Below are 22588 nucleotides of genomic sequence, written 5' to 3'. Positions count from 1 at the left end.
GAGATGCCTCCTGCAGATAGACAGGCAGACCCACCTACTTCAGTGCCCCCTTTTTTCTTTCCAGTGAGTAGGAATCCCAGCACTTCTTGATACCAATCAATATTGAATTAGTCCACACTGCCTGCTCTATTTTTGTTCTGTGGAACCTGGATGCAACCTGGTACAGCAAGAGCCTGGGATTTGTGAGCAAAATTTCTTCTCTAGTAATCATGGGGAAGCACTTGTATCAGTATCTGTTTTTTAAAAAAGGGTTTGCTAGGTTTTGAAGAGAACATTTATTTCATGACTGTTTCATCATCATCTGTGAATGAACACTGTCTATTCTCTTGTAATCTGTGTCTGTAGTTGCCAAATCGTAAGAGGTTTCCTTGGTGAAATATTATTTTCTTGTCCCCTTTTCTTACAGATATAGGAATTTGAATAATCCAAACCTTGTTTATCTATTTGGTATTATTTACTCTATTTATAAATGTTGGATTCCTTTTAGGACATTTTGAGAATACCTGGCCATTTATTTGTACTAGGTACATCTGGAGTTTTTGCTTTGAAAGGGCTTTTACTCTTTAACATGGTTGTTCCATAATAATCTTAGCCATGTAGTTTAATAATACTCTTCTGGGAAAGATAACCCTTTGTTAGCCTTTCTGGTATTGAAGGTGTCTATTAATGTTATTTATATATTGCCATTCATATATATGTACTTTCATATTAAAACCAAAGCAAAATTACACACAAAGTGAAACACTTCATTACACTGGTAAAAATCTGGCGCTTTATCATTCTTAACTTGGGTAGTTGTAAAACAAGGAAAAACTGAAACCATTCCTATATGTCTGCACTTCCTAGCATACATTAAATTGAAATGATGGGCAGAACATTATTGTGACAGTTGGCAAGTAAGTGTCTAAGTATTTTTATAGGATTACTGTTGTTAGAAGGCATAAAAGAATTTCATTAGTGGGTTCACATTGAGAATTATTAAAATGGTACCTAAAGATAATAGCTTTAGATGTTTTTTACTTAATTTTCTAAAATATAAAAATATACTATATTTATATTTTATCCTTTTCCCTCAAGTTGCTTTTTAAAGAAATAGTTTTGATTTCCTTTTACATTCATGTGCTTACTAAAAGCAATAGTCTATAGCATAAATATAGGTGTATTTTGACTTTTAGTTTCAGAGATGTTAAGATAAAGTTATATGTAGATATTAGTTTAGGGAAGCACTCCATTCTGAAGCACTGAGTTCAAAGGTATATAAATATTTTACAAAATGAGATGCTGTGGTAAATTAAAAATAATGTCCTTGATCTTAGACTTCTAGAAAAGTTTCTGATTATATTCTGTACTTCCAGCAGCTTCAGATGATGATGATTCTGAAGATGGTGATCTCGATAGAACCCTTGATGCTGCATAGATGGAAATGGAAGGGCTAAATGCTCAGCTGACTCAAGTAACATCAGTGCATATTTATTTAGTAAAAAAACATGCTGAATTCTATTAGATTTCTGAAGAATTGCTGAGTCAAGATAAAATCTGCTGTTGCACACTGCTATCCATAGATATTGGATATTGCTAATTCAGTCTACAAGTCTGAACAGTCTATTTTTCTTCTTTCAGATATGACATGTATGCCTTCTTCTAAAAGACATGATTTTTATGTGTAAGGAAGATTTCTTTTTGTATAAACTTCTTACAGAAATCAGTTACAAATTCTGGGAAATGTTTCTCAAGTTTTGCTCTTCTGCTGGCACTAAGTGGAACTATTAAGTAAGTTTGCAAGTCCAAGTCACAGGGAGGGGATAATTCTTCATTAACTTACCATTTTAAAATATCTATTGGGAAGTCTCATCATTTTGCTTCCAGTGTTAACAACCTAGATTGAATGAGGGAATGAATGGGTTATGTGATTAGTGTTAAGTTTCTCTAAGTTTTTCTTGAGGAATGTTTAACTCAAAGCAATAAACTTGCAAGGGGCTACTAATAAGTGTTAATTATGGCTTTTATAAATATTGATTTCAAAACTGCAGATTATATTTGATGATATTATGTAGAAGTTCCAGTAAGGAATTACAGCAGTAAACACAAGCATTTCAGCATTCCTGGAAGGAATAAAACTTACAGTTTAGAATCTTAACCAAGCTATTTATCTGGATGAACTTTTTTTAGAACCCACATTCACTGCTAAGGCACTGGTTATCAATGTGTTTTCTAGTGTTGTCACCTGTTTGTTAAATAAAAATTGCAATCCCTATGATTTGTCTGCGTCTTTAAAATAAGCTAACATTTAGAGCTTGAGTCATACCCACATAGTTTTGTTTGGTTTAAGTACATCAATGCCAATTGGATCCGTTGGGGCAGAGCAGTAATGGGGATAGGTTTCTTGTGTTGCTACTGATATTAAGACTCATAAAGGTAATGTCTCCTTCCAGGTGAGCTCTACTCCTGGTGATTTCATGGATACTTCCATACAAGTTTCTTGGCAACCATTCAGAAATGGCTTGCCATTACTTTTTCCAGGAATGCAATCTCTGAAAATGATCCCTTCACAGAGAGCATCTTTTCCCTCTTATATGAATAGCACAGTCCATTAGTATCCATTTCAAACTTCACAGTCCAAATAGCACAGTCCAAATCAGTAGTATCCATTTCAAACTTCAGAATAGTGTCTTGGCAGATGTATTCATATCAAATACACTTATATTGCATAAACTATCTTTTGAATGCTTCAAAATGAGTTGGTTGAGATCCAAAGAGGGAGTGGGAGAAAGCAGTTTCCATGCAGTCCAGGTTCCTGATCCAACTAAAGTCATAAAGCCTTCACCCAAAGAACATCATGTTACCTTCTTCCTTCCACATAATAGTCCCATTTAGAGTTAAGAATTCCCACTAGAGTTTCAGCTCACACAGAATTCTTTGCATCTAAAAGATCCTGGTTGCACTCAAGCTGTGTGACAGGGATGTTGTTCTGTCCTACTCATGTGGAGAGTTGCATACTTCTTTGTAACAAAGTTGTTGGCAGATGCTGGGAAAGCCTTTAGCCCAGGAGAGGTCAAAAAAGTCACACCAAGCATTTCTATAAAAATAATTTATTTACAGAAAGCAAAATCAAAAACAAAACATTTAAAAGACTTAGCTCCCTTTGGAGCAAGCCTTGCTTGCCTACATTGCCGGCAGAGAAAAAAAAAAAAAAGTAAGAACAAGTCCGGGCAGGTTTCCTCCCCCCCAGGCTATTTTGCATGAAGCACATGAGAGGAGACAATCTAATACAACCTTTTAACCCGGCCAAAATGATTAGGCACATATAGCAGTCTTAATCTGTTAGTAGGAAAACCTCAAGCAAAGTATTGCTTGTGAATCTTAATTGACAGAAGAATAGAGCTGGATATCCATTGGTGGGGAACTCTCCCCAACTGTAAATAGAGTATGGTATAAGTGGTCCTTGTTTAGCAACCACAATTGGGACCAGCAACTTGGTCATTAAGCAAAGCAGTTGTTAAGAAACTGCGACTTTGCTGATGATCTTACTTCAGCTTTCCTTTGCTTTACAGACCTGCAAAGGTTGTAAATGCGAGAAATGGTCGCAAAGTTACTTCTCCATCACTGTCATAACTGTGAACGGTTGCTGTCCAAGGCAGTCACTGAACAAGGACTACCTGTATATGTAGAAGTACTGTATTCTACTGTAAATGTAGGAGACAGACTTAGCCCTGTGGATCTCTACTGTACAGTTTTCATAGGAAAGATTTTTTTTCTGCAAGAAGAATAGTAACTCAGTAAAACAATACTAAATTTCCCCAGTCCATACAAGTATTCTACATATATATATTGAGTGCTCTAAAAATTGCAATCCAGAGTTTGAGCATCTTCTACTGTTAGCTGCTGTCTTTTGAAATACTGGAATAGAGATAGGAAGGCCAATATAAAGAAAATGTTAAAAGGGAGAGCAGGTAATTTTGAGAATTTTTTCCATCTTATTCTGAGTCTTCATATTTTGTTCTGGAGAAAATCTTTGACTTTGCTGCTTGCAGTGCATCCATAAAAGTGTATACATAAAAGTGCTCTGCTCTGCGTGTAGAGGCTAGTACCTCATTTTGGGAAAAATCTATGTGATTAGGCCTAAAAAGTATGAGCTATAATGTTCTGAGCTACATAAAACTCTTCCCTTCTGTCTATGAAGAATTTGACTAAAATTAATTTAGGAGAGATTGGGAGAGGGTCATCAAGCCTGTTTAACCAATATTATGGTTTTTTTTCTGGCACAGAGAGGCATGAAATTACCTAAATTATAAGGTCAGCTAGCATAGTAAAGATGTGATGCCCATGTTCGAGCATCCAAATGATAATTTATTATGATGTAATACTCATTTACATAAAAATTCATGTATTTAGGATTGGAACCTAATTGTGAGCAATGCTAGTTAGATTACCACCTGCAGTGTAACGTGGCAAACTTTGAATAAAATTGTTGTTTAAGCAATTACTTAACTTACTCAGCCACTTTGAGAGATTAAGCAGTAATTCCCAAATACCCCATGCCTATCAACAATTGATAGCCTAATTGTAAATACAGAATTACTTTATGTATACAATTCTAGAAAGGCCAGTTTTAGTTACTGCTTTTATTTGAGTCAAAAAATGCAAATATTTATACTCAATTTTATTTTACAGAACAGTATATTAGAACAAACATATAAAAAGATTGGGCTTGTGTTGAAGGTCCTTGTGTTGTTCCATATTTTGTTAATTAAAAAAAAAGTTGACATTCACTAGGAGAATATGCAGACTTCATCATAAAAGTACTATCTACAGGTTTTAATAAATTGTCATCTTCATTGTTCATGATCTCAGTTGCTCCATGTTTCTTAAAGATAGTATTTTACAATCTTGTGTTTTAAATTTTTGGGAATGATAAGAGTTTTTGTAGAGACTTCTAGTCCACAACTGGAATTCTGAACTTCATAATCAAATGAATGCTGTGAGACTTGTTGGTCCTAGTTCATTTGATGTGAACTGTCTCATCAGATTAAATTTAGCACAGTGTCCCTGAAGGCAGGAGCTTCTTCCTTCCAAAGGGTTTTTGGGCATATTTGCCTTTCCAGATAAGAATGATTTTTAAACTATGGGTATTATCAAAGGGGAGTTAAGCATCTTGAAAAACGCACATTTAGACAGAAAATTATTTCATATGAGTAAAAGCAAGTAAACATCTTCATTTGGATTATATTTGTGCTAGTGGTGTTGAAGGCAGTATTGGTCCATTGCCCATTTCTGTAATTGTATCTAAATGAAAGCAATTTATGCAGAATATTCATTTTCTTCATCTATAAGAAATGTTTCATTGTCACATGGAACTTGAGTGATGGAATTATGTATGGTACATGTTGGTCTAGATGATATCCTCCTTTGATAAAGGAACCAGAGAAATGCTGCAGACATTGACACAATTATTGTTGACATTATGACTACGATGGTTGTCCAAGCAGTTTCTGAAACAATATAGAGATTCCAACAAAAGTACATAATCATATTATGTATCTTGTTATTCTGCAATTGCAAATGTTTTTCAGCTATTTAACATTCTAATATTATTGGACCATTTCCCTGAACTGGCTTACTTGCAGCCATTTATTTAGTTATCCATTAAATCTTTTAAGCTCAATGGACCACAATCCTAGTTTTCTAGGATGTGGGGAGTTATCTGAGATCATAAACGGTGAGATCTAGAAATGTTTCCATAACACTTTGATGCTACCTTGTCACTTTTTAATTTCTATATTATTTTGTCCTACATATCCCAGCCCCAAAACTGCTGGTAAGTGACAGCTACTGTCGCAAGCATGTTTCATCATGCTGTTCCAGATGCACCCAAACTATCATCCTTGGGCTCATCTTCATGCTATTTTAGAATGCAACAAGTATAATTTTACCCTTTTCTAATGTTTAACTAATTAGTAAGAATTTTAATAAGCCTGAAAAATGGTTGACTTAACAAAGTTATTGCCTTTGTAGAACATTGATTTTGCATATCCTCCTGGCCAGTATAGCTTCCAGTGGATCTGTTCCCACGATACAAACAACTTTCTCCATTATGTACCAGGCTAATTGGCAATGAAAAATGTGGGGAATCTGTGACATTTAACAGTGAATGGAGATCTTTAATGCATATCCAAATAGAATACACAACGGTAGTTCCATATTTAGTCATACTTAGAAAAGTTCTATTAAAATCGATGGGATGAGTTAAATTAGTCATGACTAAACTAGATTGCTTTCGATGGACCTGCTGTAATTATATCCACATGTGGAGCCAATCCATGATCATTGAGAATGATGTTCGCTGAAAAAGAAAACTGCTCTGAAGTAGGAAAACTCTGTCTTATCAGTGTTTCATTACTAGAGAATATAAAAGAAAACAAAATGGATTACTTACCAAATAAATGTGTCTTTTGATAAAGAACTTCAGGGATATGCAGAAAAAAATGAGCATTTATTAATTTGATTTACTTATTTTTAAAGAGTCTACATTTTATTCTTATTTCACAGAGAAGTAGTGAAAATAATTAATTGACTGTACTATCCAGTAGTCAGTAACAAGCAACTTAGTGACCAAACAACAACAGTGACCAATATTAAAACTGAGAAATATGCTGATATAAAAAGGGGAGTCCATTTGGGGAAGTATTTTCTGGATGTGGATCTCCTTGGGAATTGGAAATTGTGGGTGTAAATCAGATAGGTATTCAAATACAGATATTGTCCATCCACATGGGTCTACTGACTGCAGTTTGATTCTAATCTTCATTCATGTTCTAGCATAGTAAACCTCATATATCATGTGACTGTGTTTGTGAATAGGAAATGAATGAAGTGTGGTTTGTTGCACAGTGTCTATAAGAACAGATAACCTCTTGCTTTCATTGTAATGAATTTTATATTGATAATAGACTGAACACGATAATAATGAAAAGTATGCTTTAAAGACCTCCCAAGCAAGAACCTTCCACACTCACTTTCCTGGAGAACGATTTCAGCCCAGACAAAAGAAAACACAGGATTGCACTGATAGGTGGGATATGACCTGGATGAATACCAGCACCGATAATTTTTGATTCAGGTAGGAAAGTTACAGTCCATTTTCATTATAGGGCAATTACTGACCCAGTTAAAACTGGGAAACTTAGAACATGAAGAATTAGGCTTGAAGTCTATTTGGTTTCAGTGCTGGAATCAGGAAATATCCAATCCAATGTCTTGCTGAAATAATCTTTTGTAACTGCTTTCTTAAAAGCACTGATAGTCCTGATATGCTTGCTGCAGGAATAATCAAAAGAATGTTACCTAAAACTGGTAATGTGGAAGTCATTTGTTGATAACCCTACCAGAGTAGTGACCAAGCTCCTTGACATGAAAGGATGCAGGTAATTTTTCTTGTGTCTACTTGTGCATTGTTACACGAAAAGCCAAATAGCAGAATACTGTTTACAGTTTCCTTTGAAGAATCCATTTGTATCTTCTAATTAATTAAGTTATCATAATTATACTGCGTATATGACCAGTACAGGAATAAAATGACACTGGAATTAAGTTTAATGACTGTGGTGACTGGGGATTGATGAATAAAGGGCTCCAGGTATTTGGAAGAGGACCTAAATAGCAACAGAAGTTATTCTACCTGAAAGCCCTTCCACAGCCTGTGAAATCTAGCCATTCTGGCCTGCCATAGAAATCTTCAGTGGTGTGTTGTTGTTTTTAAGGCAATGTAGTTATGGCTCTTACGTACCAGTAGTTTCACACAGGATCTTAGTCAGGGGAAGGTGTTCACAGGAGACTTTTTTCCATCCACCTGAAGCTGTATGCATAGTAGCACAAGTGTTTAGGAGTTCATTGTTACTTTCTTCCTCTATCCAGTTTGTAAAATTTACTTTGGAATCATCAAACCATTTGAAAATATCATCTGCAATACAATAGATGTAAAATTACTTTTGTTAGGTTCATAGATGTGAGCCAAAGTAAAAACCCACATTGACTTGATGACTTGTGAACAAGTAGTTTTGATTTTAGTTTTATTTATTCAATTTAGTTTAAGTTGTTGCTTTAAAGAGAAACAATAGAAAGCCTCCAGGAACTAAGAAATGTTTTCCTAGTAGTGAATATGCTTAAGATTATATTGTGACAGATTGATTGCATTAAACATTTTTGCAGATCAGAGTCCATCCCCTCAACTACATTACCCCTGGTACAATGATAGCCAGGGACAATCTTTTGTGAATAGTGACTTGTACCTTGGTCAATAGCAGATAAAGTTTAGATTCCCCTGGTACAAGCCTGTCATCCTATTTCATTTTCCTTGCAGTCCGTCCAATGGAAGAGGCTATCCCTCAGCCCCTCTGTTCATTCTGCAAGCCTAGTGTTCTTCCTATAAGCTTTGTTTTCACAATTCTCTCTGGATTCCCTAGGGCCCATTTCCAAACCCAGAACAAGAGTGAGTTATTGAAGAAGTTGCATGTAGAAACCTTGTTATCTTAAGAGGGAGTATAGTTCTTAATGAAGCTGTAGTACAAAAATCAAGAGAAGGTGGACCAGGTTTCTAACAGGATTTGTTCACTTACCATCAGTGTCAAAAAACATGCCAAGAGAGATATATTCTGGACCATGCCAATTTGAGCGAAAACTACTTTGAATAAAGATATTTTCATCTTTGCTATTTATACTAATGATATCAGCTCCAGAGGCTACATTTAGGAAATAAAAACAGAAAATTATTTTCAGTACCCAATCTTTGATTAAAACAGCCCCAATGCAGGTATAACTCATGATGTGCCTTCAAGTCATTCTATGCCAGTCCTTTTCTTAGCCCAACCTATCCCACGCTATTGATGTAGGGATTTAACCAGGAGAGATTCTCAGATATGCTGCTGCCTTGGAAAAGGGCAGGATAGAAATAATAAATCAATGAACCAACAGGCAGCCAACCAACTGGTCTGTGGCTAACAGAAGTATAATACAACAGCCATTTATAAGGAATTTGGATCTGCTAATCACAGTGGGAAATGCATGCACAGTAATCTCGAGCAGATTCTAACCTAATTCCATTGCAAGTATATTCCACAAGAATGAACACACCTCTGGATATCGTATGAATTTAGCAGCTTAAACTTGGAAATGCTTTGTAGGTAAGCAGTAAACACTGTCATTGAGTTTTGGTAAAATTGGACTAAGTAGCTTTCATTCGTTCTGGTCTCTTGATGGCCCTTAAATATGCCTATTTTTCCCTGCAGTCTACAGATGGGTGCCAGTTCATGTGAATTGGAGTAAATGCTCCAATTCATTAGGTATGTTGTTAGCCTTGATCATCCTGGCCAAATGAAAAGATGCACATAAACTGAGTAAGCAAGTTCAATTCTTTTATTACATAGTTGCTGACCTGTACAAAGCCCATTCGTGGCTTCCAAATGCACTTAAACACTCTCTGCAATACTTAAGGGTGCATGTGCATGTACACTCGTGCTGCATTGCAGACAGTTCCACAACGCTTAAAGTAAACAGTCTGGAAAATACCGGGACAGGAATCAATAAAATAGCAGCTCTGTCTGCAACATTAGAAATGTCTGAGAGTGCAAGAAAGAGCATGCTAGAATCAGTGTACTTGGAAGAGCCTGTGATGGATCAACCATGGAAGCCCAAGACCTTTCCTGGCTGTACAGTGTGTAGGTTTCTATCCTAAGCAAGTAATGTGTGCGTGATCTAATAACCACTATGAGTATTAACAGTCTTCAAAATGGCAAACATTCAGATGTTGAAAGGACCCCCATTCCTGCTCAGGTAGCCTCAGCTGATCTCAGTGCATCACCCAAGGTTGGGATGAGGTTGGAAACAGCAGAGTTGTCTTACCATTGCCTTGGCAGAGCTCCCTGGCATCATCCATGCTGTAGCCTTCTGAGGATCCCTGAAGTAAAGCATAGCAGCTCTTTTGGAACAGAATCCAAGCAACGGAAGGGCAGGCTACACAAGAGAACATGAGACCATCTGTTTCTGTGGTCAGCCCCAGCTTCACAACATACAAATGAAATGAATGAGTTGCTCCAAATGTTTATACAGCATTCAATATAAGTTGGGCACAACCTAATCAGATTTGAAATAAATGAGATCAACTACAGAATTGAAAATTAGGCTGCTGCCCATTTTTTGTGATGAAGGGTTAAGTGTGACCTTCAGGCAATTGTTTCTTTAGTGGAACAAATAGCAGCTAGAGAAAGGGAAGAGTATGATTGCAAAAAAGGCTGAAGCTTTCTTTCCCAAGCCCAGCAGCCCCAACCCAAAGCAGCCTTTATTTTTTAGCTTTAAATCTAAAGAACAATCTAACCGTAAGACTCTTCTTGAGACTTCCCTTTTGACAAGGTACACATTGTAGTTTTTAACATTCATTGCAGCTATATTGATGTGTGTGCGTGCATGTATGCTGTTTCGTCCCATGTTTAATTGCACTTCTTGTTCCCTAGTTGGCCTGGGAAGTTGTAAAAGCACTCCAAAAGAAGGTAGCGGCACACCACTTCCTTATCATTCATTCATTCATATTTCAAATTTCCATCACCGCCCATCTCCCCCAAAAAGGGGACTCTGGGCAGTTTACAATCAAAATTAAAACACATAAATTACAATATAAATAACTATAAAAATAAAATGAATATAGAATATAAAACATAAAATCCAGCAGCGCGGATCTTGTTTGTTGGGGAGAGATCTATAATATAATTATTGCCAGAAACTAGTCCCCAAGAATCAAGCTCAACCCAGAGCATTTTGTATGTCCAGGAGCATTTGGCAATATCATTAGGTCTAGTCTTGGTTTAATGTGATTTTGGAAGCCAATTAAAATCTGTAAGGTTCCTCATAATGGAGTTTTTAAAGGTTAATAAAAGAACTTCAAGCAGCTAACAGCAATCTTGCAGAGTAGAAGTGTGAACCAGAAGAGAACTTGCTCATTAAGCTTAATTACATTCAGAAATAAATTCAGTCTTCACAAAGTAGTTAGATGAAGAAAAATAGAGATAGCTTACTTTTATTCAGTAGATCTGGATACAGGTAGTTTCACAGTAGAAAGCATTTCTGCACCACCAGTTTTTTGTAGACACATTTTTATGTGGAATAGAAATGACTGCATGCAGGCAAGATGGTAGGGGGAGGGCTGCATTCCTGCAGCACCTCCTGCTTGCATGTGTGCCAGAAGGGTAATGGAGATTGTTAATCCCCAAGCCCAAGAAGAAGGAAGTGGAAATCAGGTGACCCATGTGACATCCCACAAATACAATAGAGATGTGTTTGCTAGAGAAACCCCCTTACTATGCTTGTGAGACAATGCTGAGTTGGCCCCTAATAATTCCAACACCTCACACATGATTAAGTTGCATGTGTAATATACATTCATATGTAGACTACACCCTAACAGAACCTCTTCACTGGCTTGGCTATTCTCCCCATGATCTTTCCTTCAGTGTGAAGTTTGCATCAGTGCACATACAACTGCATTGCAGAGATGTTCCATGTGAATAGAAACCCTGACAATCCAGGCTATTCAAATGGATGGAAATTTTGCTGCATGTCCTGCTAGGCATAAGTAGTCAGGGTTAGAAGACTTAGATGTAATGTAAAAGGTGTCCCTGATCATCATTTGTTTAAGGAGGCCATGGAACTTGGAAGCCCTGTTCAAGAGGCAAAGTTCTAGTGATAGAAAATTGGTAATAAAAGGAAACCTGGGTTAACTGATCACCACCTATCCATACCAAAAAGGCCACTTAGGAATCACTGCCCCTCAGGAAGCTCCTGCCTTGTCCACCCAAAACCTGGTTGAACTTGCTCAGGGACTGGGGAGGGAGGCAGGGCTGGGGCAGGATGATTTTGCAGAAGGCAGGACAGGCACGTGCAGCTGGTGGTTGTGGCTTTTTCTTTTTTTTTTTGTAGGGGAATGCCATGCAGCCAAGGTGATCTATGGTAAGATCACAGCCATCATTTTTGCCTGCTGTACCTTTAAAAAATGGCTGTGGATGCCCCTGGCTGCATTTGAGTGAACTTTTGATTTAGCCTTGAGTCCTCATGGAGCCCCATCAAGTTCTTGTGGGACCAGGGGTTCCAGAGAACAGTTTGAAAAACTCTGGAATAGGATAATGGCAATAGCCCTGGAATTTTTAAAATTTTATTTAATGCTTAAGAGCCAGTTTGATGTCATGATTAAGGCACCAGGCTAGAAACCAGGAGACAATGAGTTCTAGTCCCATCTTAGATACAAAGCCAGCTGGGTGACCCTGGGGCACTTTCTCTCAGCCCTAGGGAGGAGGCAAGGGCAACTATTTCTGAAAAAACGTGCGAAGAAAACTGCAGGGACTAGCCCAGGCAGTCACCAGGAGTCAAAAACTGACTTGAAGGCATGCACGTACAAACCCACCCACAGTCTATTATGAAACAGGAAACCATGAGAGAGAGAATAGATCTCCAAGAGAAATATAATGTATTTTAGGGACAGCTTACCCCCCTCCCAAAAAATCACAATTCTTTCCTGAGGTCAATTCTGTGGGTGGGATGAGGACAATAATGGAGGCAGACACATATATATGCCAAATAGCCATTGGTCAGAAGGGCTTTCCCATACCTCAGATCAACCTTGAAATATATTCAAAGTATTCTAACAGCATCTGACTTACAACGGAGTCATCTGACGTATTTTATAGAGATTAAAGCAAATCTGAACGTGCTACTCAGCAAGAGTAATTTCTAATAATGATATTAGATAATAATCCTGGAGGTCTAGGGAAAAAAATTATCCAGGAGAGGAAAATTTATAGAATGAAATTTAGTGCCATCTCTCTCGCCATAACCTAACAGTTTTTCCACAGTTTTTGGATTGGCACAGATTTATTTTTTTCAGTGGTCTCTAAGTGGGAATGGATGTAAAAAAGAAGCCAATCCTTAAAGTCAACAGTTCTATTATTTCCCTAGTAATAGGTTATATACATACATATAGATAGAAAGGTTATACCAGTAAATGAGCAATATTCTATTTACATAGGGGGTTGCTAGCCTGCTGTTACTCCCCAGATATTAATGTGACACCTTTAAATTCCCTGTGGAAAGTGGAGGTTGGCAGCCATGGTTTTTCCCATCTGGTGTTCCTCAAGCACTGGTTTGCCTTCCGTCCTGATGCCCTCCCACACGTCTGGAATCCTGCCCAATTCCACAGATGAAAGGGCAAGAGATGCAGTGACCACTGACTGTATCTGGGAATTTAACAGCATGCCTCTGGATGCTATTCAAATCAGTCAGCATATCCCTCTAGGCCAGTGTTTCTCAGCAACTTTAAGGTGTGTGGACTCTAACTCCCAGAATTCCCCAGCCAGCATGCTTAAAATTGCTGAGGTTGAGAAACACTGCTCTAAGCCATAACATGTGGTTTGCTTGACTTTTGCTCACCTCACTTCTTTTAAAGGGGTTTTCTCAGTTTGCCAATCACATTTTTCTTTCTAGCTGAGCACAATGGGATCCGCTGTAAGCCACCTCTAGGGAGTATACACGGGAAGCTGTTTTACCCCGACTATGTTCAGCTTTTTGAAGGTTCATATTTACCTGGCTGTTCAAATCTGAAACAGTTGCCATAGTTGGACAACAGTTGGATTGTCCTAGACCAGTTGCTGAATTTTAGGTTGGTGCAAATTACAGCATTTGAGTTAATAACAATCCCAAGATGGTAGCTGTCTCAAGTTTGGGGCGGGGAGGGAGCAACCACAACCAGGTTTCTCCTCGTGTTTTAGACTATAACTCTCACAATCTCCAGCCACCAAGAACAGAGTCAGGATTATGGGGATTGTAACAAAAAATACCAGGCAGGAGAGGAGTAGGTCTAAAATTAGAAGGCTAATTTTAATGAAATTAAAGGGACACCACAGAGATCTACCTAAAAAATAAAATAAAAATTGTGAGCCCTAAAATTTGAGGCCTAAAAAGCTCTTTGTGAATGCTCTTCCTTCCTTCCCCCGCCCTCACATTTGAGGACATGAGAAACAAAGATGGGTCTATCTGAGGAAAGAAGAAACTGGCCATGAAATCTTTCATGACCAGGAAAATAATCATGTATAATAGAAAAGAACAATACTCTGCTCATCTAAATTTCAGATTAATACTGAAACCCTGTGCTAGCTGAAGGTGTGTGTGCGTGTTACTCATTCTATGGTCACCAAAAAGCCCCACCAAACTTCAGAAAACATGGTCATATTTTATGTCTATGACTTTGTGTCCTTGGAGTTTAGCACCACGCCTTCAAGGATGGGCTAGCAACTCAGTAACGACTCTTTTGTTGTTTGATAGCATTTCAAGAAGATACACCCCTGTTTAGCAACCAGTTTCACTTCCATGTCATCTTCTAATTTCGAAGCTGGCTAATCAATTAGCAGATTTTACCCCATTCACAACAGGTGGCAGCACTTTGCCAACCTTGGCTGACTTGGAAGAAAGTTTAGTATGATTGGGTCTAGGTAGTACTTAGATGGGAGACCACCCAGAAATAATAGGGCTGCAGGCTAGTCCAGAAGTTGAAAAAACTTTCCAGAAGGTGGCAATGGTGATCCACTTCTATATTGTTACCCAGGGATGGCCCATGAACTCGCCAGGAGTCAATCTCAACTTGAGGGAGGCTTTACCTAAATGTGCTTTATTTATTTATTTGATTGACTGACTGAATTGCAGATTTGGCTGTATAAAACTTATTTTAGGCCCTCTGTCTGAAAGCTTTGTTTGCATGCTTATGTTGCTCAATAACTGTACATCAGCCAAATGGATTTCAAACAAAACCACCTCCCAGCTAAATGCAATTTTCTCATCTTCTTATGGATGAAACAGGAAATTGATTTGCCTGTCATGTTACTGAATTAGATTCTGGTGGTGGTGATGCATGAAAAACACGAGGAAGCATGTATTAGTTCATCTTTGCAAATCCTTAGTTTCGCTCCAGTCTGGACAGATCAATCAGATACAATGTCTTCCCCACTCTCTTTCTCCTCCCCCACAAACAGGCGTTGTTGGGCATTTAAAAAGACTGAAAAACGCCTCGCAGCAGCCCACCCAGTTGGAGGACTGACATTTGCTCTCGCTCACAACGGGGCCGTTTTCAGATTGCCCTATAATGGGAACCGCTAAGCAAAAACAGGACTCGTCCCTGGGGGAGCTGGGGGTGTTGACGACCGACAGGAAGCTCTGGCGTGGGCTGGTCCATGAAGTCACGAAGAGTCGGAAGCGACTAAACGAATAAACCACAAGCAAAAACAAGAGCCCAGCGCGGCCTAGAGGAACGGCCCCGCCCCCCACACCCCAGCCTACCCTGAGAGAGAGATTAGGCGGAAAAGCAGCGCACGAAGCTCGAAGCGCGTTCGAAATCCCGCTCCTCAACACTTTCGGTCTCGTGTGCGCGGTTCACGCAGGATGGACAGGGAGGGGAAGGCGCGTACTTCCAAAGGCTGCAGCTGGAAAGGGGCCTCGGGGGCACCTCCAAAGCAGCGCCCCGGCGCCGCCCCGCCTTACCGTCAGCTCCTAGCGAAGGCAACGCGGCCGCCAGGAGAAAGCCGCTGAGAAAGCAGGCAGGGTAGGAAGCGGGCGAGGGGGCGACCATGGCCGGGCAAGGAGCTCCGTCCGGCCCGCTCGCGTCACTCGGGGGTTGGGGCCGCGCAGGCGCCACCCACCATCGGAGTGAGCGCCCTTTGGGCCTCGGCCAGGGCGAGAATGGCTGGATAAGGACGGAAAGCAGCGCTCGCCCCAAACTGCGGTCTCTGTCACGCGCTTGCGAAGTTCGGGAAGAAATGCCCTCCCTCAGTGCTTCTAGCGCTTTCTCTTAGGCCAGTCACCTGAAGCAGCAATGAGGCGGACGTTCAACTGGTACAGTGCTTCCCAATGGAAGCTGCACTCGTTGAATTTCTGCACGTCACTCTGCACGAGGCGCTTCACCCGAAGAAACAGGAATCCTCTGGGTTAAAACAACAGTTGATAGACTGTAAGGGGAAATCATTCAAATATTTTTTAAATAGTCAATTTTCTTTAAAAGTTAGAAGTAATTGGTTGATGGTGTTCCCTTGTCAAATCGCCTTTACTATTTCAAAGTAAAAGCTAGAGTCCCTCTGAAGTGAAGCTCTACTCCTAATGCCCATTAGGTCCGGAGCACTTTGAATACAAGGACAAAGAGGTTCTTTGGAGGATAGAGGACCTGGCTGCAAGCCCTTAACCCAAATCCTCTTTTTGCCAGGATGCTCTAAACTAAGATGATAAGATGGACTGACTTGAAAGGAAATGAATCTAGATGCGTTGTGATTGCTCTAACATCAGTCCAGGCCTAGTGGCCTACATTTTGTCTTACTGCAAAAAGCTTCTATAATAAGTAAAGGATAAATTGACAAAGACTAGCTTGGATACATTGCATTCTGCCTTAACTCCTGATAACACACTGGCATATGCCTGTTTTTTTCTTGATAATGCTGACTCCCATCCAGTCCAGAGTTGTCTTGGCTTCACAGCTGTTGCTTGAAAAGCAGGTAATAGTTGTGGCCAAGAGGGCATCTGCATAGCTCCATCTAGTGCTCCAATTGTGACTCCTCCTGGAATGGGAGGATTTACTCGCTGTTTCAGTCTGGCAAAAATGATTGATGAGCGCAGCCTGCTCACCTCATGATTGCACTATTGCCATGCGCTCTACATAGGGCTGCCCTTGAAGACCATCTGGAGGCTAAAGGCAAAGGTAAAGGTTTCCCTTGACGTAAAGTCCAGTCGTGTCCGACTCTCGGGGGCGGTGCTCATCTCCGTTTCAAAGCCGAAGAGCCGGCGTTTGTCCGTAGACTCTTCTGTGGCCATGTGGCCGCCGGCATGACTAAACTTGCCCACCGAAGTGGTACCTATTAATCTACTCACATTGGCATGTTTTCGAACTGCTAGGTTGGCAGGAGCTGGGACTAGCAACGGGAGCTCACCCCGTCATGCGGATTCGAACCGCCGACCTTCCAATCGGCAAGCTCAGCAGCTCAGTGGTTTAACCCGCAGTGCCACCGTGTCCCTATCTGGAGGCTACAGATGGTTTAAAATGCAGCAGCTTGAGCAGTAAGAAGCACTTCTCCTTATGCCCTGTGTGTCATCACTGCTACAAGTGGTTGCCAGTCAGGTTCTGGGTGCAATTTAAGATGCTTGTCATCACTTATTAAGCCCTTCATGGCATAAGGTCTGGTTATCGGAAGGATTGCCTGTCTCCAGTTGTTTCTGCCTGCCCGGTATGATTCTGCTGTTCAAAATTACGCAATAGAAAAGCAGACTGGATATAATTAACATCTCTTAGTGCAGGTCTAAACCTAATTCAAGAACTAGTTTGGTGTAGGGGTTAAGGAGACCATGAATTCTAGTCCCACATTGGGCACGAAGCCAGTTGGGTGACCTTGGGCCAATCACTCTCTCTCAGCCCTAGGAAGCAGGCAGTGGCAAACCAGTTCCGAAATATTGTCAAGAAAACTGCAGGGACTTGTCCAGGCAGTCACCAGGAATCAAGACTGACTTGAAGGCACCAACAAAAAACCCAGAGTTCAGTCTTAATGTGGTTTTCTTCTTTGAAATCAGGGGTTCTGCAAATGCATTCTGAAAGTTGGAATGTGTCCTGACATAAGTAATGTCTATTTGCTCAGGTTTAATGATCTGAGTTTAATTATTCTAATTACATATTTTGATTTAAGAATATGTCTTTTGCTGGATAGGATCAAATCTCACGTACTCTACTTTTTTTTTTTTTTGCAAGAATCTGAGCAATCAACAAGTACTTTGTGATCCATTAGAAACTTGGCGATCCTCTAGTGGAATACTGCCTTATCACACTGGTACATAATATAGAACAATTATAATGTAGTGATATGATATCACTGTCTAGCTATATCTATCTCTACCTATCTCGTATCTCGTACCTCTATCTCTATTTATCTTTCTCTCTCTCTCTCATCTCTCTATCCCTATCTTTATCATCTATTATGTATCTATATCCTCTCTTTCATCTATATCCGTATCTATCATCTATCTCTATTATCTATGCATTTTTTAAACCTGAAAATACAACTGAGTGTTAATTATTTTTCTTTTAGGTAGATCTTACTTGACTTGGAGAGGTTCTTTTAAATGGTGTTCCTTCAATTAACAGGTATCTACAGTTTGACCAGCAGAGGGCATCAAGTGTTTTCCTGAACACACCAGCATTCAGTTAGTTAACAAAAAAGTTAGCTACTTTTTATTGCTGTTTTTTACAGGGGCAGTAATTTTTCTGCTGAAATTAACAGAACTGGAAAGTGCTTGAATACTTCATACTGGCAATGAACTTGTTCCTCACTAGTTTTGCATCTGGGCCACATTTACAAAGAATTACACATCAGATCTGGATTTTCTCTTGAGAATAGCAAAAAGGCACGAAGACCCCAGCACCATCTGCCATGGACATGATGTATAATGTCCATGGGAGGTCTTTTAAGTTGTCTAGAATATAATTGCAGAGGATGGTGGGGGAGATCCTTATTTTCTATTTACAAAGCATGAAGACTTTTTCAAGTGAGAACGTGGCAGGAGAGGGAACAGAGCACTTTCTCTGCTTGGCGATTCTTCCATCGCTGGTCTCCTAATTAAGCACAAACCTAACTACCACATAGAAAAAAACACATATGTCTGGATTCTATTCTGAAAGTTATTCCAAAAGTTAATAATCTCCAAGTTTATTTCTGGAAAAAAAATGGTGGCTGACAAATCTCCCAAGAACTGCTTAGAGAACCGTGGTGGGCAGCTGAATGTTCATTCCGTCATCTGCCCATTATTTCTTCCAGTTGAAATCACGAGTTTCTCCCACAACCGTAGAGCATTTGATGAAGACATCCTTCTGCCACTCTCAAATACTATGCTGCCTTGATTTTGGAGGATATGGCAGTGAACACAAGAGGATTTTATTTACAAGTAAATAGACAGGAAGAGGAAGGTTAGGGAGTACAATGCTTAGCTATGGCAGGATCGCATTGGGTTTATGTCTGCTCCTAGTCATATTTAAAGTAACTAGCTGACCATTCACCATAGAATTAGCAGGTCTCTGAACTGCTGTGTTAACGGCATTGTAATTTAAACATGAATCTCAAAGAAATGGCGCTTTCTTTGATGCTCTGTAGTGTGCAACACATTGGCTCCTTCCAAGAGATGACTGGAAGGTGCTGTAAAAGTTGCCTGAAGCTGGTTGGTGCCTAAATGGGAGCTTCATCTCTAAGTGGGAGACAGAAAGAAGATGCTGTAATTGACAATAATTGAAAAGATACGAACACCAATGCTACAAACTGGATTTAAATCTACAGCCCAGTCCATCCTCAGCCATGGAAGCTCCTGGATGACTTCGGCAGTCATTCTCACCCACACCCCCTTCACATTACTGTGGGGAAAGAAACTGGAGGGGGTTCTCTTCATAGCAGCTTGTTGTTGTTGATTTGTTCAGTCGCTTCCGACTCTTCGTGACTTCATGGACCAGCCCACACCAGAGTTTCCTGTTGGTCAACACCCCCAGCTCCCCCAGGGATGAGTCCATCACCTCTAGAATATCATCCATCCATCTTGCCCTTGGTCGGCCCCTCTTCCTTTTGCCTTCCACTCTCCCTAGCATCAGCATCTTCTCCAGGGTGTCCTGTCTTCTCATTATGTGGCCAAAGTATTTCCGTTTTGCCTTTAATATCATTCCCTCAAGTGAGCAGTCTGGCTTTATTTCCTGGAGGATGGACTGGTTTGATCTTCTTGCAGTCCAAGGCACTCTCAGAATTTTCCTCCAACACCACAGTTCAAAAGCATCGATCTTCCTTCTCTCAGCCTTCCTTATGGTCCAGCTCTTGCAGCCGTATGTTACTACTGGGAATACCATTGCTTTAACTATGCGGACCTTTGTTGTCAGTGTGATGTCTCTGCTCTTAACTATTTTATCGAGATTTGTCATTGCTCTTCTCCCAAGGATTAAACATCTTCTGATTTCCTGACTGCAGTCAGCAATCTTCGCACCTAGAAATACAAAGTCTTTCACTGCTTCTACATTTGCATAGCAGCTTAGACTCCTGAAAAAGGCAGGCTATAAATGTAATAAGTAAATAAAATAGGCTTAGTGTCCTGCAGGTGTTTTGGATGGCCATTTTCAGAATCTCTGACCTTTGGTCATGCAGGCTGGGGCTTATGGAAGCTATAGTCCAAAGGTTGCCGTAACAGCCTGTTTTTTTCTGGGGCAGTCTGACTAACATGTATGCATGTAAATCTTTCTAATGGGCTCCTGTGGATGCTGGGGACATAGTACTTGTAAGCTCTGCATGTGGATGCCAGTCATGTGCATGAAGAGATCAGCCTTTTAAAATGCTACCACACACCATCACTACATTTTGGTGATTATTGAGGGAGCAAGTCTCACAGTATGTATGCGCGCTGCCTTAGTTCAGCCCGCAATAGGATGGTATGCAGAAAGCTCTGTGGTTATAGCTTTGTAACGCTGCCAGGATCACACAGGCTTAGATACTATCCAGAGGCCAACTGCCGGTCTTCTGTTTGGTTGGGCTGACCCTGAACATTCTTGTGAAGGGAGAATAATGAAATAGGTATGGATGTCTTTGCTTTATGGATCCAAGTCCTTCTAATTGCTTGCTAGTCTTCATCAGTGTCCCGTTCCTTAGGAATTCCTTTGCTCTGCCGTGATTGAAGTGGCCTTGCTAATGAATTCTTAATGTGCATTAGCTGGAAGGCTTTTTGCTTTAGACTGAAAGTAATGCAATTTCCCCCAAGCTGCCTTCAGTAAGATACTGCACGTGTGTACAATGGGATTGGAAGAGACAGCATATGTTGCCAGCTCTGGGAAAAGTAATTATAAAATCTGCTCAAATTGAATTAAATTTAGGAGCTAGAGTTTCTAGCTGTCTAATGCATAGTTATAAGGTACAAGTAAATGAATTTGTTAAATGGGCAAATGTTCACTGAATGGTGTTGCTTTATGTATTGTTCAAAAGTAAGCTTTTTCAACTTTCTTCCCAAATCTTTCATTAACTGATTTAAAATAGCTGAAGATTTGCTTAACTGGTTTAATGCATCTTTTCACAGAAAAATCCCCAGCAAATTTAGTGAGGACTGCAGTTTAGAATAGGGCAGTGCAGGGAAAGATGGAGGTAAGGTTTTCAACAGCACTGAGAGCCATCAACAGATCAAGGAGCAGCAGGATGGATGCATTACCACCACCCTGATTCCACAAGTCATTTACAAGTGTGACCAAAGCTGCCTTAGTACTAAATTCCAGCCTGAAAGCTTATTGAATCTAGAATCCTCCAGGATTCTCATCAGGTGCAAACCAACCACCTTCTCAATAACCTTCCCCAGAAAAAGAAGGTTGGAGACTTGTCAATAGTTATCAAAAACTGTTGGGTCCAAGGATGGCCTCTTGAGGAAGGGGCACAACATTGCCTCTTTCAAGGCAGGAGGCACCACTCCCTTCATCGAAGAGGCTGATGCTACAGAGGATCACCTCCCCTAGCTGCATTCATGACCCAAGAGGGAACCAGGTCACACAACTGGACCATGCCCCAGGTACCTCAACCTAGCTTGGCCTGACCAGTTACAGTCGAAGGCAGAGTGGACCTGAGTGACTTTATCTGCCAGATAGCCTGAATAACCCTCACAGCCCAACAGAAATTCCGAGGGACCCACCCTATCCAATAGGAACTGGGTCACCCTAAACATGGCCACTGGATAGCTATCAGTGAATGCAATAAGGGAGAACTGTTGGTGTTTCACTGCCCTTGTTGCCACAAAATAATGCTTGATACTGGATTTTGCCCATGCCTGGTCAGTCTCACTTTGAGTTTTTCTCCGACAGTGCTCTTGCCTTAGCTACAACATTGAAGAAAAAGGAAACCAGGTCTATCAAATATCCCTTATCTTCTGATGTGAGAGAGACTATAAATATATATAGGGTAAAAAGGCAGCATTTAGGCAGGCAAATGCTCTCCTATCTTCTGAATAAAGGTTTTAGAAATTTTGTCTTTGTGATCTGCTTAATGATGGCTACTAGATTTGGGCTGCACAAATCTGTATCACCACTAGAGGGAAGCAAAAAAATAGGGAAAAGTCACACTTTGCTGCCATCTGAGGACGTAGATTTTTGTAATTCAGATGGTAACCCTAGCTTTAATGTCCACTTCCCCCTATAAATAAAAACTCATCAATAATATGACACTCTTTACAGTTTTATTAACATTAACATTTTATTTTTTTAAAAAATACTGAAGCATACAAAACTTTTTAATAAGGAGGAAAGAACTGAGTTAATGCAATTTTCTTGTGCATAGAAATCTAGCAATTACTGAAGCTTTTTATAAATCTTGTTTCTCCTATCACCACCACAGGTAAGCTTTGCTGCAAACTCCCTCTAAGAAAGCTAATTAGGTATATTAAGGCATTTACATTAGTTCACACAACATTTCTCCATGCGTCCAAGTATATTTTTGTGGGGAAAAAAAAATCAAATTCCACACAATTAAAACAGCTT

General features: G+C 40.0%; 2 protein-coding genes across 4 annotated transcripts in view; one reads left to right on the top strand and one right to left on the bottom strand.

Moving 5' to 3' along the window:
- The window catches only part of MARCHF7 (membrane associated ring-CH-type finger 7), a 31396-nt gene extending 29142 nt beyond the window's left edge, over positions 1-2254 (top strand). The window contains exons 11-12 of one of the 3 annotated variants that reach the window (XM_063318318.1): positions 847-896; positions 1356-2254. In XM_063318318.1, coding sequence (XP_063174388.1) covers positions 847-866 — 20 coding nt within the window. In that variant the 3' untranslated portion in view covers positions 867-896; positions 1356-2254. The remainder of the gene's footprint in view (positions 1-846; positions 897-1355) is intronic. The other 2 variants (XM_063318317.1, XM_063318316.1) reach the window with 2 other exon arrangements.
- A 2391-nt stretch (positions 2255-4645) lies between these two features.
- On the bottom strand, positions 4646-10383 carry CD302 (CD302 molecule). The gene is made up of 5 exons (XM_063318314.1): positions 9895-10383; positions 8613-8735; positions 7784-7957; positions 6434-6460; positions 4646-5489 (listed from the first exon to the last, which is right to left on the bottom strand). The coding sequence occupies exons 1-5, from the start codon at positions 10019-10021 to the stop codon at positions 5299-5301; spliced, it is 642 nt and encodes a 213-aa protein (XP_063174384.1). The 5' UTR covers positions 10022-10383; the 3' UTR covers positions 4646-5298.
- Between the last annotated feature and the right edge of the window lie 12205 nt (positions 10384-22588).

Source organism: Candoia aspera, chromosome 1 (genome assembly GCF_035149785.1).
Source record: "Candoia aspera isolate rCanAsp1 chromosome 1, rCanAsp1.hap2, whole genome shotgun sequence".
Taxonomy (NCBI): domain Eukaryota; kingdom Metazoa; phylum Chordata; class Lepidosauria; order Squamata; family Boidae; genus Candoia; species Candoia aspera.
The sequence above is the reverse complement of the archived record's forward strand: the minus strand, read 5'-3'. Positions and strand labels throughout refer to the sequence as shown.

What these genes read in the sequence shown, in the direction of transcription:
- CD302 (XM_063318314.1), bottom strand. Translation starts at nt 10,021, where the DNA reads ATGTTCTCTTGTGTAGCCTGCCCTTCCGTTGCTTGGATTCTGTTCCAA. An exon ending in CATGTTTTTTGACACTGATG is followed by an intron (nt 7,958 to 8,612) that starts GTAAGTGAACAA and finishes ATTGTATTGCAG; the next exon opens with ATGATATTTTCAAATGGTTT. An exon ending in TCAAAAGACACATTTATTTG is followed by an intron (nt 5,490 to 6,433) that starts GTAAGTAATCCA and finishes ATATTGTTTCAG; the next exon opens with AAACTGCTTGGACAACCATC.